Genomic DNA, 18,710 nt, shown 5'->3' with positions numbered 1-18,710 from the left:
AATCAACAGATGAATCAGTCCGAGGGTTTTTTTTCACCTCGGTCTTTCAATTTGTCTCGTGAACGACGAGGACATCTGAAGACCGTCCCTGTCGTGTGCAATTTCCCAGCATGCATTACAGCCGGCCCTGAAAGCTTTCGCGGCCTGAACAGCGATCGTGTGAAGCAGAGCGAGATGATCTCATCAGCGGCGTCCGCTAAACTGATTGTTCTGCGTTTGATTGGATCGGCGTCCTGGACGGATCGTTCTGGACAGGATTAGAGATGTCCGAGCTGATAACAGGGGAGGCTGTGATCTCCCTCCTCCTCCTCCTCCTCCTCTCTATCTCCATCCCTCTTCCTCTCCATCTCATTTCAGTCCCTGGAAGCTTCCTGCGTCTTTTTAAGACACACACCGATGAGACTGTCCTGAATATTTCTGTCCTTTGACTTTTGCCCCTGCGGAGCTTTGAGGCCGACAGTGGCGCTGGCGTCACGGCGTCTGGTCGTGGCTCTTGGTCGTGAACCTCAGACTTCCTGCCGCTCGGTGAAATCCTGTGGATCAGTGAAGTGTTTGTGAGAAAGTTACCTGGACAGTTCACCAAGTTTTGTTGTTCTTGAGTTTCCTCTGTTTTGAGTTTGAGTTATTTGTCATATTGTGGTTTCAACAAAGGTTTGATCTCAGGTTTGTAAATGTGTTTTTTTATCATGTTAAACATTGAGATCGGCCTCCAGGTGGGTTTGACTGAACGCTGTGTCTCTGCCAGCTGTGACTTCCTGCTGACGATGGGCGGAGAGCAGAGCTGCGAGGAGAAGACGGAGGAGAGAGAAGACGAGGACGAAAGACATCACGAGTCCGTCGACGCCTCAGCCTCCGAAGGTTTGTCCTCAGATCCGAAAGTAACTAAGTACTTTTACTCTTTGTCAGTAAAGATATAAATAAAGCTGCAGTCTTCACGTGACACTTAAATATTCTAAACTCAGGGGCGTGGTCCTACTGCCGTCCACTTTAGATGATGTGGCGCTCTGTGATTGGCTCATAGACGTTCAGGCAGCGTGACCTTTACTTGTAACAGAGTATTTCTACACTCTTCAGTGAAGGATCTAAGTAATCTGTGTACTTCTACCACTGCAGCTCATATTCACTGAACCTCCCGTTCTTCCACAGGAGAGCTGCCCCAGTGCAGGATGGGAAACAGGCAGGTGGACGACATGTGTTTCATGATCTCGTGCACTAACTGGTACTGACCTGGTTCTGGTGCAGCAGCTCGATCACCGAGGAGCGAGTCCCATGTACGAGCTGTATCATTTCATTCTTTAAGTAAAACGAGTGACGAGCTTGAAGAGTCGACGATGGTTCCGGATCCAAACACCTCAGTGAAAACAGATGAATCCAGTTTTCTGTTGCTTCTTTTACTGAAAACAAACGTGGAACGTGTCTGAGCTCTGTGTGTTTCTTTAGAGCTACTGGAAGCTACGTCTGTGTGAAATCTCATATTCTGCTTCCTCTGTTTCCTTCCATTCCTTCCTTATGTTTCCGAACATGAATTAAAAACAAATGCATGAATAAATTCACTAACAAAGTGTTTGTGTTTTTTTGTTCCAGATTCACCCACATTTCTTTTTACCTGCGTCTTTACGTCAGAAACAGGCGTGGCAGTTGACCACGGGGTTCCCACCACGACAGCCACAGACGAACCAGTCAAACCTCTTTATTTAAACCACGTGCAGACATCAACTTCACACGACACTTACAGAGTCCAGCAGCTTCTGCTGGTGTCTGTCTCAGTGCTTCCTCTCCCAGTGTGACTCCCCGAGGATCAATCAGCCAACAGCTCTCACCTGCGCTGACTGATCCTCAGGTGCAGGTGATCTCCCAGCCCCGTCACCTGCACACAGGATTTTCAGAAAGTGAAGGCGACATGATGATTATTTCCGTGTGGATCATAAATGAAACGACACAAAGTCTGTTGTTATTTACTTAAAATACCTGCGAGATAGATTCACGGACATTAATGATTCAATGAAAACTGTTGATGTTGTGAAACACGTCCTGGTGAAGAGCAGAGGACAAATCATTTCAGACACCCGTGTCCACACATGTGTCCACCCCTGTTTACACAGGTGTCCATTGGTGCAGGTCCAACCAACATCATCATCATCAAACTGTCGCTCTGCAGTGACACCACATTTCAAAAAGAACAATTCAACCAACAGACATGAAGAATAAATGATGCATTTAGCTGCAGCTTAACAGAATCAAAGTGAAGATGACATTAAACTTTGATGAAATGAAAGTGGAGCTGCAGACGTGAGTCCGGCCTCGTCACTGGGCAGGTGGTTTAACACAAGGCTATTTATCCTTAAAGGGACATTTCAGTAAAAACACCAGCAGGCAGATTTCTTCTGCACATCTGGTGGATTGATCCTGAACAGAATCTCACAGACGCCCGAAGCTGTGAATTCATCTGGAATCAGGTCGATGGAAAAACATTTAAACGTTGTTTTCTTTCTTTTTATGCAGAAAAAACAGCGGAGGGATGCTGATGATAAAAAAGATGAGCAGAAGTTTTCTGCTTCATCACACGACGAGAACAACGAGCAATGAAACAATAGAAATGTCCAAAACACAACAGATATAAAAAGTAGATAGATATTTTTCAGAAAACAGCAAAATACATAATAAATGAATGATTGAGACAAAATAAAGTGAATTAAAAACCGATGACATCTGGATAATATCAGTGAAGAGAGAAGTAATCACTGAACTCAATGAGAAACCAGTCACAGTCGATGAAGTCTTGACTTTTATTGACGTTTCATCGTTAACAGAACGTTGTGTTATTGGTATATAATTGGCATGGGACAGTCAAACTGAACTGAACGTTAAACCAAACATTTCTGTTTACATGAATCAAACTGAAGCACAGAATAATCCGTAACTTAAACTTGCCTATTAAGCATCGTCAAAAAATGGTTCATGTGCAAATGATGATGATCTGAAATAAGAAATAAATAAAAAAAACGTTTCAACTTCTCTTTATATTTACAGGAGCTGACGTTAGACTGAAAACATGAAGAGTCTATAAAATAAAAATAAAATCCACAGGTTGCATCAGTTAGAGGTGAGCAAAGGTCGGATTTTTTTCTTTTTGATTTTATAATCAACCCATTTAGTCAAAAAACCCAAAAAAAATCAAACAGTATTTACACAAAAGATCTTTTTCTTTAATAGAAAAGAAACTGAGTTGAATCTTCCTTAAAGCTATTTCTGATAAAACCTCCCTACACGTGGTCCTAGTGGAACTGTTTCACTCTGCCCAGGCTACTTCTGATATGTTGTATTCACCTACAGATATATATATATATATATATATATATATATATATGTGTGTGTATATATATATACTGTTCTTAATAAAAGAGAACATTAGAAATTAAAGGCAACAACAGGCAAGTTAAAGAAAGACCGAGTCACGTGAAGCCCGACTCCAAACTCTCAGCGACGTTCGTCAGAGATCTGCACCGATTCTTTTCTGGAGACGAGTTTTAATGTCAGGTCAAAATAAACAGTGACTTTCAATGAACCTGAATATGTCAACATTCTGCAGCTGCGTCCACTTTTACATGTTTGGAGGACGGATGTTTATGAGTGTGTGGGATTTAAAAATCTGGATCCAGTTAATTTAAATGTTGGTGGAGGGATGAGCGCTGAGTGCTTTATATAAACCTTGTTGACATTCATAGGGACAACTGAAAGTGTCCTTTAATAAATGAAGTATGTGGTTTAATCATGAGAGGACAGAGACGTCCTGAGACACAGCAGAGACAAAACAGTCAATTAAATAAATCTTTCTGCTTTGCGTCCTCAGGATTTCTCTGCTAAAGACTAAAGGTCCAATCTGAGGTTTGATTTTTGATCATTTTCCTCGGTGCAGATGAATCGTCTCTGTCAAATGTCCGCTCTGTGTCGGAGAGGCGTCCTCAGTAACTACGTCTGACTTTAAAGGCAACTCACTGTTGTCTGAACCCAGCAGAACGTCACCAGACCTGGGACAAACACACGGGCTCTGAGATCAGCTCCTCTTTATTTTCACTTCAATGAACGTATCTGACGGAACGTCTCCACTCCCTCTTTGGGTTTTTTCGATGGCAGAAGCAGAGTAAGTGCTGTGAAATGGACGGAGGAGGAACGACGAGGACTGAGTCTCAGCTGCGGTTTATCCCAGGTCTGCACACAACAGCCACGACAGAGGCAGATTCTTCCCTTCGCCCTCTGAGCGACGTGCGGCTCAATAAACACGTTTCAAACAGAAGCTGTGAGGAGGAAACACACACTCCTGCACCACTGCTCAGGTTAATCATCTCACGCACACGTCGAGTCTTTATGTGTTTTAAGTTTTATGAACGATGCAAAGACGACAGAATGTTTTTCTTCAAGTTTTCCTTCGTCCACTAACAGACATCTGCTGAAACACACACTGCACTTTTTGTAAACTGATTTTCTGCTGTAAACCTCAGCAACACAGTATTTACACAAGAGAGTGTGTGTGTGTGTGTGAGTGTGTGTGTGTGAGTGTGAGTGTGTGTGTGTGTGTGAGTGTGTGTGAGTGTGTGTGTGAGTGTGTGTGAGTGTGTGTGTGTGTGAGTGTGTGTGTGTGTGAGTGTGTGTGTGAGTGTGTGTGAGTGTGTGTGTGTGTGTGTGTGTGTGTGTGTGTGAGTGTGAGTGTGTGTGTGTGTGTGAGTGTGTGTGAGTGTGTGTGTGTGTGAGTGTGTGTGTGTGTGAGTGTGTGTGTGAGTGTGTGTGAGTGTGTGTGTGTGTGTGTGTGTGTGTGTGTGTGTGTGAGTGTGAGTGTGTGTGTGTGTGTGTGTGTGTGTGATTGTGAGTGTGTGTGAGTGTGTGTGTGTGTGTGTGTGTGTGTGAGTGTGTGTGTGAGTGTGTGTGAGTGTGTGTGTGTGTGTGTGTGTGTGTGAGTGTGTGTGTGTGTGTGTGTGAGTGTGAGTGTGTGTGAGTGTGTGTGTGTGTGTGTGTGTGAGTGTGTGTGTGTGAGTGTGTGTGAGTGTGTGTGTGTGTGTGTGTGTGTGTGTGTGTGAGTGTGAGTGTGTGTGTGTGTGTGAGTGTGTGTGAGTGTGTGTGTGTGTGAGTGTGTGTGTGTGTGAGTGTGTGTGTGAGTGTGTGTGAGTGTGTGTGTGTGTGTGTGTGTGTGTGTGTGTGTGAGTGTGTGTGTGTGTGTGTGTGTGTGTGAGTGTGAGTGTGTGTGAGTGTGTGTGTGTGTGTGTGTGTGTGTGTGAGTGTGTGTGTGTGTGTGTGTGAGTGTGTGTGTGCTGCAGGAAACTAAACTGGTTCGACCAACGACAGAAAATAAAGATGGACGACATGGCAGCTCCCTAAAGTGAAGCCAACTCATCTTGGTCGCCCCCTGGTGTCTGGCTGGATGAACGTTTCTCAAACGTGTCCTCTGTTCAGTTCTTCTTAAACCTTTTCTCTCTCTCTAATTGGTTATCTGATGATATAAAGAATGGACCGAGACGACTCCTGATTGGTTGAAAGCAGCTCAAAATGACATATTCGACACAAGACGGCGACGCCCACATCTGGGGTATATTGGCGGCATGTTTGAACAGTGGGAGGAGCCTGAGGGGCGTCGTCCATCTTTGTTTACAGTCACTGCCCATGTGTCTACCACTGTGACCTGATGGAGACGGTTTGAAAACACAAGTCATTCATATTCCAGAAACCCCGCCCCCCCCCGTCTAAATCCTCCGCCTGAGAGAACTGGCATCAGAGGAGAGAGAGAAGTGTCCTTCCTCTCTTCACATAAACCATCTGCTGCCGACGTGCCCTGGAGCAAGGCACTTTATCCCCAATTACATCAGTGCAGCGACTCAGCAGCTCGTGACAGACGACATGACGGGATGAACTCGATGTGGCTGCAGCGTTACGACCGACAGTACAACAAGAACCTGAACACAACACAGACAGCGACAGTGTCTGTCAGTGAAGTTTGAACACGAGTGGAATCAATGATTTAATCAGCTATTTAATCAGTTTTAATTAGTTTTAATTATCATTATCATCGTTATCATCGGGTGTGTGTTGAATGAAACGCCCGCGTCAGCTCGATGCCCCGCCCCCCTCCGTCCCCTCAGGGAGGAACTAATGCTGCGTTCACTTCAAACGTGAAGCGACTTTTATACGTGATGAGATAACAAACACAGTCAATGCAAAGACACGAATAGACGCACGTTTTCATCTCTTACACCCGAACGTCAATGCAATCACTCGCTTCACGGCATCGTCACGCGCTTCACGAATATCAGGTCAAAGGTCTGCAAACCTGAACTCTGAGCGAAGCCTCATGTTTGATTCAGAAAATGGTCGCCACAAAGTTTTACTCGTTCTTCTTGCTCCTGACGTTAAAGTATCGAACAGAAAAGTGGAGGAAGCTGAAAACCGTCACTGGTGCCAGTTATATTTTCGTTTTTCTCGCTCTTGTCCGACCGAGAAGAAACAAAGAAAGACGAGCTTGGTCCAGAAGTTACTTTCCTCAAGGAACAGATCTACATTTTACCGCACGACAATGAACGACATCGAAATGCTCTCGACAGAAGCGAGTAACTTCGAGGACGTCAAGAACGTTTTCAACTACTGCAGGACAGAGAGACAGGGAGAGGGACGAAGCTGAAGGATGAGGTGAGAGAGAGGGAGGGAGGGAGAGTCATCAAGTCTTTTAAATGTTCGTACGTCGTCCCTTTGACATCGATGCTGCAACATGTTTTTACTGTGCATGTGGACGGTGTCGATCAAAAACTACAACTTCAGGAAAAAGAAACAAAGATTAAACACAGTTTATGTGATGATGCATTTTAATTTCCACCCAAATTCTGAGAAATTAAATAAATATTCAGAGGAGTGATATTTATGAGTTTGTGTGATTTGGTGCAGATTCAAATAAAAATCTGGATCTAGTGAATTCAAATTTGGCTTCATGAGGAGCTATGAGAGACATTCGAGTGACGTCCTGAGATGACCCACAACAGAGACTCCCGGCCCGAGGCTTCGGGTCGTAGATGAGTGGGCGGCGGGGGGGGGGGGGGGGGGGTTCTCTGTGGAGCTAAGTGGCCTCTGAATGAACCATCATGAGTCACATTATGACTTTCAAATGAGACGCTTGTGTATTTAAATCAAGCAGCTGCTGTTTCAGAAGATAAAGTGAAGAGTGGAGCGGTGCATTCAATGACTCATCACATAAAGAGCTCGCCACTAATTTCAGTTTCCTGTTTCCCGGACCAAAGATTTTCCTCGTCCACAAGTTAGCTCAAACCATCAGTCGTCTAATCCTCGTACGTTGGTGACATTCGATGATATCAAATCTTAATTGTGTTTCTGAAAATGTGAAAACAACAAAAACCTGAGCGATTGTTGTGTTTTCCACCTTGAATTGATGTAAAACAATCCAACGCCAACCTCTGTCAATGTGACACATCTTCGACTGCAGTCTACAAAAAGTGAAAAACACAACACAAACAGTAACACAAGGTTTGTGTCAACGAGCAGAAGAAAACCTGCAACAACCAACCAATAAAAAGCTCTTGATGAATCTTAACGAGAGAATCCAGATCCTGGCGATCACGACACAGCGAACTGATAAACTATGTGGTGTTTAAACCGACCTGTATCATATTGTGTTGTAAAGAGGATGTAGAGATGTATTGAAGACGAGGAAGGAGATGAGGTAAGTGAAGAGGAGACGAGCAGCCACGTGAACGGGGACAATTGAAAGAGGACGGAGTGAGGACAGAGGGATTAGAGTGAGGGACGTGTCTCTGTTAGAAGCTTTGTGAACAGCAGTAACTTCATTAAGTCTGGTTGATGTTTCTGCAGCACAGCCTGAATACTAATACTCACATATCCTCTGTGCTCGACTCATCGCCCTCGATTCAGAACCTGCTCTATTCCGACTCTCTGTCCTTTCACCGACTCTTTCTGTCTCCTGCTCCGCTGCACTTCTCCAATTCCTCCTGAGCCTTTTTCTTCTGAAAATGAGGACAAAGACAAACTCCAGGGACAAAATGAATCTCAGCTGCAGGCGAGTGATTATCAAACACTATTAACGCTGCGTTCCAGGAACTCAGAAAACCAGATTTTACAACGGAGGGTCTTACTCGTGAACACAACCGCTTTCCATGTACACCGATAATCTGACATTAACCAGATTAAAACAACAATCTGAATAAATCACTGACATGTAAACATCATCTTCTGATAAAACCATACTCTGAATAGACAATAATATAATTCAGACATGACTTTAGTCAAACTATGTGGACATTTCTACGTCTTCATCACATTATAATGAGTTTTCATGTTCTGGGTTTGAGTGTAAACAAGACGGAAAAATTAAGCTGAAGATGAAGCTTTTGTAAAACTATAGAGAAAAACACTTGAAAGTAAAAATGTACATTGTGGATTAAACACTGAAAATGGTTAATAATCAACGTAAAGTACATCTGCCGGTATTTTAAACTATCACGTGGTAAAAGTTTATTCTACATGTAAACTGAAACTGAAAATATGACGTCGACCTGTCAAGTTTTAAACGAAATAAATTTCACGGCGTTCAGCGTTCTGGAACACCTCGAGTCTGGAAATTAGAAATCTTCAATTCCGATTCCCGCCGCTGAATGAACGCAGCATTAGAATACTTTAAATAAATAAAAGCATAAAAACCCAAACTGAAAAGTGATAAAAAACTTGTAATAACAATTAAAAAAGTTCCTGTGAGCATTAAGACACATTTATCAAACCACTTCCTGCTACGTACAACAAGGTGACGCAGAGTAAAGTCACAGAGCAGCTCCCGAGTGACCACATCACATCGATCTTCAGCAGAACGAGCCAATCAGACGAGAGGATTTACACCTCATCCGCTGAGCTGTTCGTTAAAAAAGAAATAAACTGATTCCTCAGTGATATGTTCTTCTCAAAAGTGTAATCTTAATTATTTAAAAGCTTCTTTTTATTTGAGTGAAATCCTCGATATCTCAAACAGCAATAAACATGTAAAATTAACAATAGAATATATTTAGAATGTATAAATAGGAATTAAATAAGAAATCGGTTGAAAAAGAAACTAAATTCTAAAAAAGTGTGGTGCAACATTCTATTACATATATGAATAAAATGCAAACAGTGGGATAAAACTACCACTTTTCTATCAGCTGATGTAGTTTTCATCATCAATTAAGATATTTTGTACAATTAATGAAAACAAGTTTAAGAAAGGTCCCGTTTTAAGAAAAATCGCTTGTCGTCATTTGAGTGTTTTCATTTACAGCTCGATGAATACGAGCCCTGGTTGTGTGGACGTTAAATATGAGCAGACGTGTGTAAGGCTGTTGATCTAATCTATCACGATACGCTGATGACTCACTATTCTACACACAGCATCGCGCCACGCTCTGTAGATCTACACAGTTTTCAAAGAGTCGAGTTGATGGTGATGGGAATTGTAGTGTCTGGTGCTAAAAGAGAGAAAAATGTCCTCTGACAGTTTTCATACAACCGAAAATAAACGAACCCACCGAGAAATCCTTGGTTTTCTTTGTTATGGCCTTTCTACCTACATTTATCTTCAAGTGTGATGTTTTTATTCGTTTTCTTTTTTTAAAGTTAAATTTCATCTTGCTAGTTGAAGAAGTTCACACGGTACAAGCTGTCGTTGTCAGGGTTAGAAGAGCGTTGTCCTCCTCCTCGTTCTTTTCACTGAGAAGGAGAGCTGTGTGTCGTAGGTGCCAGACGAGGAGCCGAAGAACTTTAGCATCGCATCATCAGGTCCAGACTGAAAAGTCGTGTCCTTGGATGATCGCGTCCTCGTCCAGTATTTGTGGAATAGTTCTCCCTGTTGGTTTTTCGGATCCTGAAAAAGACAAAGTCCCGAATCTTCCGGTTTTACACAGAAGTGCTTGTGTCACCAGAAGGTCATGAGATTCTAGCCAGTTAGCATCTTGTAGCAGCGTCCTGTAGCATCAACAGTTCCCTTTCCTCTGCTTTTCTTTTAAGCCATTAGCCACCATTAGCTAGCCGACAACATGACAACCACTTCGCCTGTGAACTTTGACCTCCTCTGGGGGGAAGTTGCCTGTCATACCCACTCCTGAACCGGGTATTTGTAGTAGGGCTGTGCTATGGTGTTCTGCTGCACTCCTTTGTTTTTGAACTGGAAGATCGTGTAGACCAGCACCAGGATGCACAGAGACAGGATGCAGGGGATCACCACGGCGATGGCGTTGACCGTCGTCGGGACGTCATTGATGGTCACCATGATGTCCACGTCGTCGAGGGGCAGCTGGCGGTCACCGCGGTTTCCGCTGCCGCTGGAGCGTTCCATGTCGGACTGGTCGCAGCCCATCCAGTCACGTAAGATAGATTTTGGATATCCAGGTTCTACCGTCAGCTTCTGGTTGTCGAACTTCCAGTAATCCTTCCCCTTGTAGAAGTAGGTGTAGTCTGAGGAGGTAAAGGGAAGAGAAAGACAGGGGATTCATATTTGATACATTCAGATGGATCACATTGTGATCATTATATGCCGATGACTCCACACTGTGTAGATCTGGAATGTTTTTAAAAAGTTTCTGTCTGACTGGTTGAGGGAGGATCAAGTCGCCAACGGGTTGATGGTGATGGGAGACTGAAAATAAACCAACCCACAGAGAAAACCCTGGTTGTCTTTGTTTGACCTTTCTACCTCCACACATACGAGCTGATTGATTTTCAGCCTCAGAAGAGCTTAACTCCTCATTTCAATCGGCCGCACAAGTCACGGGGAGTCGGGTGAAGGAGACGTAAAAGTCTCTTTATATATTCAGATCTAAGAACACGCAGCACTGATGCTTCTGTAACAAGAACAGAGGTTCATTATCTCAAATATCACAGATAATAACACCCGAACATCACTGTCCTAAAGGAAACATTCAGTGACTGTGCTTTTCTTCACATGTTCCGCTCAAGTGAAGAACGTCTTCAGTGTCCTCAGCCCCCCCCCCCACCGGTGCAGAATCTCATTAGAGGCAATAACATTTCTATTGTGACTCAGTGTTTCTCTGCAGCTTCAGAGTTTTGGTCCCAGTAGTTTTTTTTTTAATTGAAGGGCGGGACGCCTGAGAGACGGAGCTGAGGGAAAAAACGGGACAGTGTGTGAGAGAGAGATACAGAAGGAGGGAGGAGGAGGAGAGAGAAAAGGAAAGGAAGGGAGAAAGGACAAGACCCTAGTGATAACAGATAGAGGGAGAGAGAGAGACAGAGAGAGAGAGAGAGAGAGAGAGAGAGAGAGACAGTGTGCACATCTTATCAACAGAAAGCCCAGAAGGTTTCTCCTGATGTCCACATCCTTGTCTGCTTCATCACCTCCAAACAGCCAAAAGGAAACACACACACACACACACACACACACGCGACTCCCTCTGAGGAAGCCGTGAGGTCACAAGGTCTCAGCTCAATAAGCAGATGTGATGAGTGGCAGTTTTCTTCGGGGAGAGAAGACGCACTGACTGTGAGAGTCTGGCGTCTTCGCTCGTGGCTTTTTTACACTTTTGCAGCGTAAACACTGGACGAAGAGAGAAAATCCTTCATGGACGAGGGAGAGCTGCAAACACAAGCTGACACGTGCCCAAAGAGGATATGATGCCACCTTCAGGTGACGCAATGAAAGGCACTGTTACCTTAATTAAAAATACAGATTTCTCCAGGTGAGGTTGTCAAATGTTTGACTGATGGACCAGTAAAAAGCAGTTAACGTTGTACTTCAGAAAAAGTTATTGTACATTTAAATAAGAAACTGTATAGGATCTTATCACTATTGTGAATGATATGGACAATGGGGACATCTTCATAACTCAGTGAAAAGACAGTGACAGAGAAACTCACAGCCCTCTCTGCTGATGAAGGCCCCCTGCGGAGCATCTGGGATTCCCTTCCACACAGTGATGGGTTTGGGGTACCCGGGGTCAGCGGTGCGCTTCTCCTCGTTATAGCGCCAGTACTGATCCCCTTTAAAGAAGTAGGTCTTCCCCACCGGCTCCCAGCGCAGCGCCGTGTCGATGCCGTCTTTGGGGAGGCAGCTGCCCAGCTCCACCAGACTGTGAGGGTAACCCGGCTCGGCCGTGACCTCCTTGAACACCCAGTACTTATCACCTGGAAGACGTGAGGAGACCCAGGTCAGAGTGTAAATAACCATTTATATGTATACTCATAATATTAATGTTGTCAGTGCTTCACATGCTGAGATCTGAGCTGAACGCTGTGATGCAGGAGGTGAGATCGCTCAAAGTTCAAATGATCTATCGAGCAGACAACTTCAAAAATTGGAGTTTAGAATAAAATTCCCTTCGTGTTTCCACTGACTGTGTTTCCATGGTGATCTGTGGTGAAGGCCAGTAACAAAGTTAGAGAGTTTCATACTTAAAAAAAACCGACTCATAAATCCGTTACTTTTCCTTCTCCAATGACGTCACTCTCCGTTATCTACGACTTTATTCTCGTAATCTCAGATTTCTTTTCCTTAAAATGGCCCTTATACTCCGTCGTGGTTTTGAGACTTGAACTTAAACTTAGTCTGTGTATGACACACTGTGTTTGTGTGTGTTTGTCAAAGCCTGGTTGAGCTGTGTCATTGTGTGTCCGCGTGTGTGTGTGTGTGTGTGTGTGTGTGTGTCTGTGTTTGTGTGAGAGTGAGTCGGCAGCTGAGAGACCAAAGCTATTAATACCTGCTCCTGGCTGGCTGCGATAGCAGGACGTTGTCAGAAGATGTTAGAGTGTGTGTGTGTGTGTGATACAGAGAGAGTGAGAAAGAGTGAGAGAGATGGAAACAGAGAGAGAGAGAGAGAGAGACGACTCCACGGTAAGCAGGGCTGACGTAGGTTTCATGCCAGTCGACTGAGATTCTATTACTTTGTGCTGGGAGCTCCCCTCTGCATCGACATTCTCTATTTCACACTTTATTAAAAGTTGCTTGAGGAGGCGTGTAGCGAGCAGGAGCCTCAGCAGATGGTCGACAGAGATCTGGACGTCCCTCTGTCAGTTGGCAAAGTTTGCTCCACTGGAGGTCGGGAGTGAAATCAGGTGATTTTTGAGAAAACTAAATTTCACCAATATTTGTGAAAGAAACTTCCATGAGCGAGAGAGTTTAACGGCCCGGTTCCCTCCACGATGGGTCAAGGGAAAAAGTTCTTGTTCGTACCTTTGAAGAAGACAAATTTGCCATCGGATCTCTCGTAGGCGGCGTCGATGCGAGGGGGCAGACCTTTCCAGAACTGATCGATCTGCATGGGGTAACCCTCCTGCACCTTGTTGTTCCTCAGACGCCAAAACCAGCGATCCTAGGACATAATGAGTTTAAATATTCAGCATCAACAGCAACTTTATTAAGAACGACACCAGCAGCCTCATTCAACAAAAGTCCAAATGAGTCACCAAGGTTTAAAGAGGTTTCTGAATCACTGAGTTACTGCAGGTTTCTAAAGAAGTCAGATTTCACGATGGTTGTTGTAACTCAGCGGACGTGGGCACACAAGCACAAACTCCTCAGTTCACCATAAACAGATGTTGACATGCCGTCAAAGCCCTCAATGAAAAGAATTAAGTGTGATTGTTGTTCCACATAAGCAAGTTTTTCAACGATGACAGAGCTGCTGCTCGTTATACAGCTAATTCATAATACATGCGTGTTTGAGGTAAAGGTCTCCTCAAGAGACCTGTGAACTGTCACATGTAGACAGCTCTGATGAAAATTTAAAAGCTTCTGCTTTTAACAGCCGATGTGAGATTGCACAGCTGCTTTTGGATTTGAGAGCTTCCTCTGACACGATAGACCACTCTCTTCTCCTCCACCTTCTTCAAACCTGGTCTCTGCACTAAACGTACTATTTTCATACCTCTTCAATAAAACCACCAGCTCCTCTGTTGCCCTTTTTGATTGCGGTATTCCTCAAGGCATCATCCTTGGCCCACTGCCATTCTCAGTAGACATGCTTCCTCTCTGTCGGATCATTTAAACTTGGTATCAATCTCTTACGCAGATGACACACAGCTCTATGTTCCATTTAAAACTAATGACAGCACCCAGAAGCCTTAATAATCTATTTGCCAGACATTGAGTTCTGGCTATCGCAGAATTTTGAAACATCTAAGTGAATTCCCTCAAGGTTTTTGTAAGATGATGCGTTCACACGACCATAACCATGTTAGTCACAGTCACCTTGACCTTCAACCACCAAAATAAAATCAGTTCATCCTTGAGTCAAACTAAACATTGGTACCAAATCAATGAGTTATTGAGATTACGTGTTCACAAGAATCAGACCGACGTAGAACCTGAAAACATAGCATAGAACCACTAGCTGTCTCCATCGCTGAGTCATTAAAATAAGGAAGAGAAACAAGGGGTAACAAGAAGGACAAACAGAAGGGACGCAGAGAAGACACAGGGCGTAAAAGGACAGATGACAAAAGATAAGAGAAGTGAGGGAAGGTGAGAGGAGGAAGAAAGAAAGAAGAGAAGACAAGGAGGAGGAGAAGGCAAAGCATCAATCTCAGCTCCTCATCATTTGGATTCAGTGAATCTAGGACAAAGCGGAGCATGGTCCCCAAAGACACACACACACACACACACACACACACACGTCTTTTAATGTTGACCCTAAACTAATCCTAATTCCCTAAATCCAAGTCTTCGAAGTCAAAATGTCCTCACAACGATGGTACAGATGCACACACACACACACACACACACACACACACACACACACACACACACACACACACACACACACACTCACACACACTCTCAGTCTCAAATGATCCGACATCATCCTCTGGCCACTAATGTTTTTGTCTGAACAGAAGTAAAATCGATGCTTCACATCCAGTGAAAGAAGCCACGAGTGTTTCTCACCGTGGAAACATCCCATAATGAGTGTCTCCTTTCAAACGCCCACTGGCTCTCACTGCTCTGTGTCCTAATGTGCCCTCGTCCAGAGCTGAGAAGGAAGCCATGATGATGATGATGATGATGAGGCCGTCCCTTGTATTTGCCTTGTCTGTCTTGATCCGTCTCCCTTAACCTTCCCCATAACACAGCGTGACATCATCCAGCGACGCCAATCAAATACCATATCTGCCAGTTGAAGTGTCCGTATCCTGAGTTTGTTGTGTTGTATAAGATTTAGATTTCTTTTCACTCACTGGTTCTTCAGTCACAGCAATAACTAGAATTACCACCAGTTTATCTTTGAGTCCAAGTGACAACTGGTCAGAATGTTATCACGCTCTGTGAGGCCACCGTGACCTTTGACCTTTATTCACCCAAATGTAATCAGTTAATCCACGACAATCGAAGTGAACATTTGTGCTGAATTTCCAAAGATTCCCTCGAGTCATTCTTTTTTGAGATTAGACGTTCACAAGGTAAAAAAAACCTTCTAATCAGGTCATCCTCGAGTGAACATCTAGGAGCAATGAAATTCCAGCTGGTGTTCGAGATGTAAAGATAAATTTTTATCTTAAAAATCAAATCAGTTCATCTTTCCAACTGACCATTTGAACTAAAAGGTCACAACGACCTTCACCTTCAACCGCTGGACAATAAATTCTACAATTTTATCTTTGAGTCCTATTCAAACAACCTGAACAACCAAAACAGAATGCCTGCAGCCACTAGGTGTCTCTGTCACGTAGGCATGAAAAAGGATCCACAGTTTGGGAAAGTGAAGCCAGTATAGATAAAACGTGGGTAAAAATAAAACAATATGAAGAGTTAAAACTGAAGAGGAAATGCTCAGCGCTGCTACAGACGGACAGAGGGTCAGACAGGTGTGTGTGTGTGTGTGTGGGGGGGGGGGGTTGTTTGGTGAGACAGGTGAAAGACAGGAAGTGCGTACAGACAAGAGAGAGAGAGAGACGGGTCTGTGACCTTTTCTAACATTCAGTTTAAAGATCAGAGACATCAAAATGGATTTTTCTTCCTCCTCTGCTGCTCAGTGTGCGACCGACACACACACACACACACACACACACACACACACACACACACACACTCGTCGAATACATAAACACAGACCTCTCTGTTCTCTCTCTCTGTTCCACCATTTTGATGTTTGGTCCCACATGACATCCCGCATGTCACCCCCTGCTGTTTGCGTCCATTCCAACGTGAGGGAAAAATTCATATATGAACTGTAACGAGCTCTCGGAATTCGAAATATAAAGAATAGAAGCACATCAGACGAAACTCCCATCCACGTCCTGAATAGAGATTTTTGATTATCGGCCGTAATATTTTAACCATCCAAAGCAGACTCTCCACAAACACGCTTGCAACTGCTCAACATCCCATACCATTGTAATATGCCAGCATACGAGCAGCCCTGGTTTCACCTGAGGGTCGTCATGAAACCATGAGAGCAGACCATGTTCTATCATAGGCGTTAATCATTGAACCTCGTGGATCAGAGCCATCGTTACTGAGCAAAGTGACCACACATCATTCGCTGCTTCACTTAGATTCCTGCATCTTCCCCACTTACTGTGCAATTAAGCTTTTTCCCCAGCGTGCCCGTTCTACAGAGCAGCATGAGTCACCCTCAGCCGGAGCTAACGCCCATTCAGCACAGACAGTGAAAAACAGGCAGCTTAGATTTGACAGAGTTTTTAGTGCGTTCAGTATTTGTGATTTTCCCACTGGGTTTAAAGTAGAGACGCAGACGCTAACACAGGCAGCTGCAGAGACTTTAACCTCTTAATACCTGGGCCCCTTTAACCCGGCCCCTGCTCGAATATGTGTCGCGTTGTCCCACAAATAAATAGAAAACATTTATTTTCCTCAGCAGATTTCAGTTCTTTTCAATCAAGAACTTCCTGTTTTGATTTACTTCATCTCTTTATCGACTTCTTTCAGTAACTTTTATTCTAACTACGTTTCTTCATGAACGTCTCTCACCTTGAAAACAAACATCTCCCGTCTGAAGAAGGCCACGGTGTTGAAGTTGCCATCGCAGATGTTGGGTTTTCCATTTCCAGGCAGCGCAGGCCGGTCACCGGCCGGACGCGCTGGACGCGCTGGACGGTCGTGCCTGCGCTCGGAGGTGGAGTGTGTGCGTCGAGAAGGTAAAGTGGGCAGTGGCCTGGTAGGTTCCAACATGGCTGTGGGGATACCTGGGAAAAAAACAAAACGCATAGAAAACCACATGAATCATTTGCAGGTTTTATGAGACACTGAAGAATATTTTGGAAAACACAGTGAGTTTAGTTGCGTCAACAGTTTTTATGTTGGATCTTCTGAGACGAAGATTAATGGAGAATTCCTCACATGGACATCAGGGACAGAGATAACCCCGAGAACTGAGTCTCACTGAATCTAAAAATATGAGCCTCGTGTGGGAGTTGAGATGTTATGACTGCGAGGAGCAGCACGAATTTCGATGCAAATTGTGGCTCACGCCTCACATCTTTCTATTTGCCTCACAGCTGGAAAATCTCTGGTCAAGAGAACTGTGATGACGCCTGGAGCAGCAGTTTGTGTTTCAGTGAGTTTTCTGATTTCAAATGAAAATAAAAACTTACCTTATACTAACAACAAGAAATGTTATTTTACATAAAGTCTGTATTGCACAATAAACAGCACTTCACGCGCCAGCGGCCTCATTTGGAAGTGAAAGCGTCACTGAGGGTGGACGGTTGGTTATTTCAGGTGCTGGTGAGACGGAGCAGCGAAGTAAATCAGATGAACTCTCATCAGATAAAATGATCCACACTGAGCACCCAAGTATCAGGACCTTTAATGTTTTAACGGATGATGGGAACTTTCCTGCTGTGAATCGAAGGGAATCAGCGTGAGGAGGAAGAGTTGCTGCTGTAGATATACAATTGCTTGTTTTTTATCCTTTGTGTCAAAGAAATGTTAAAGTAAATGAAACCAGAAGCTGTCAGGAATATTTCAGGGCTGACAGAACGCGTTCTAGCTGCTGACAGGCCGTCGCTGTGGTTTGTTTATTAAAACAAGAAGAAAAAAAGAGTTTATTGGAATGTGAAGCGTCGTCTCTTCTCTCAAATGGAACAAAGTGTCCCCGGAGTGAACACAAAAGAAAAGACACAAAGTCGCACATTTTCTTTCCAGGCAAACTCTTCTCAGCGCTGCAACTCTCAACATTCCCCCAACGCACCGCTCGGCTGCTGGACGACACTTCTCCATAATTCAGCTGCACTCTGGGCTTTAGGATGAATAATGAATATTCAAGATGTGTCGTTTTCTTTTGCAAGTTTTTACTTTCAGGTTTTAAATTAAGTCAAGTGTTCAGGCTGAGGCTTCCAAAATGAGGCTCACTTTTTGGACCTTAATGTAAAACCCCAGTTTCCTCCTCCCACAGTGCACTGGAAACACTGCAGGAGCTGAAGGCTGCGTTCACACCGACACGTTCCAGCTTCTACATTCTTTTGTCTTGGACATAGACTCAACTGAACACGCTCACATCAGACGCCATCTACAAACCAATCAGAGGCAAGAATCGGTAGACGAGGCCCACGCTGTAACAAATTGCTGTAGTTTCTGCAGCAAAATTCTACAGTTACTTCTTGTTCTGTCATTTTAACGCAAGAGCGCAAGCATGCTAACGCTAGCGCACCAGCGGGGTGAAATGGGATTGGGCCTAAATTGACCATGTAGCAGCCTGGTTTGCGTG

General features: G+C 44.1%; 1 protein-coding gene and 1 long non-coding RNA gene across 7 annotated transcripts in view; one reads left to right on the top strand and one right to left on the bottom strand.

Moving 5' to 3' along the window:
- The window catches only part of LOC138405617 (uncharacterized), a 4,268-nt gene extending 2,707 nt beyond the window's left edge, over positions 1–1,561 (top strand). For 2 of the 5 annotated variants that reach the window (XR_011239416.1, XR_011239417.1), the window contains 2 exons: positions 714–858; positions 1,147–1,561. This is a non-coding gene — a long non-coding RNA (uncharacterized lncRNA). Of the gene's footprint in view, positions 555–701; positions 859–1,146 lie in introns of all 5 variants that reach the window. The other 3 variants (XR_011239413.1, XR_011239419.1, XR_011239412.1) reach the window with 3 other exon arrangements.
- A 1,211-nt stretch (positions 1,562–2,772) lies between these two features.
- mmp24 (matrix metallopeptidase 24) overlaps positions 2,773–18,710 on the bottom strand; it is a 44,802-nt gene continuing 28,864 nt past the window's right edge. For both annotated transcript variants that reach the window (XM_069515349.1, XM_069515351.1), the window contains exons 7-10: positions 16,973–17,187; positions 13,217–13,355; positions 11,905–12,171; positions 2,773–10,488 (exon numbers count right to left, since the gene is read on the bottom strand). In XM_069515349.1, coding sequence (XP_069371450.1) covers positions 10,124–10,488; positions 11,905–12,171; positions 13,217–13,355; positions 16,973–17,187 — 986 coding nt within the window. In that variant the 3' untranslated portion in view covers positions 2,773–10,123. The remainder of the gene's footprint in view (positions 10,489–11,904; positions 12,172–13,216; positions 13,356–16,972; positions 17,188–18,710) is intronic.

This window comes from Paralichthys olivaceus, chromosome 2 (assembly GCF_024713975.1).
Source record: "Paralichthys olivaceus isolate ysfri-2021 chromosome 2, ASM2471397v2, whole genome shotgun sequence".
Classification (NCBI taxonomy): Eukaryota; Metazoa; Chordata; class Actinopteri; order Pleuronectiformes; family Paralichthyidae; genus Paralichthys; species Paralichthys olivaceus.
This window is presented reverse-complemented; position numbering and strand designations above follow the sequence as displayed.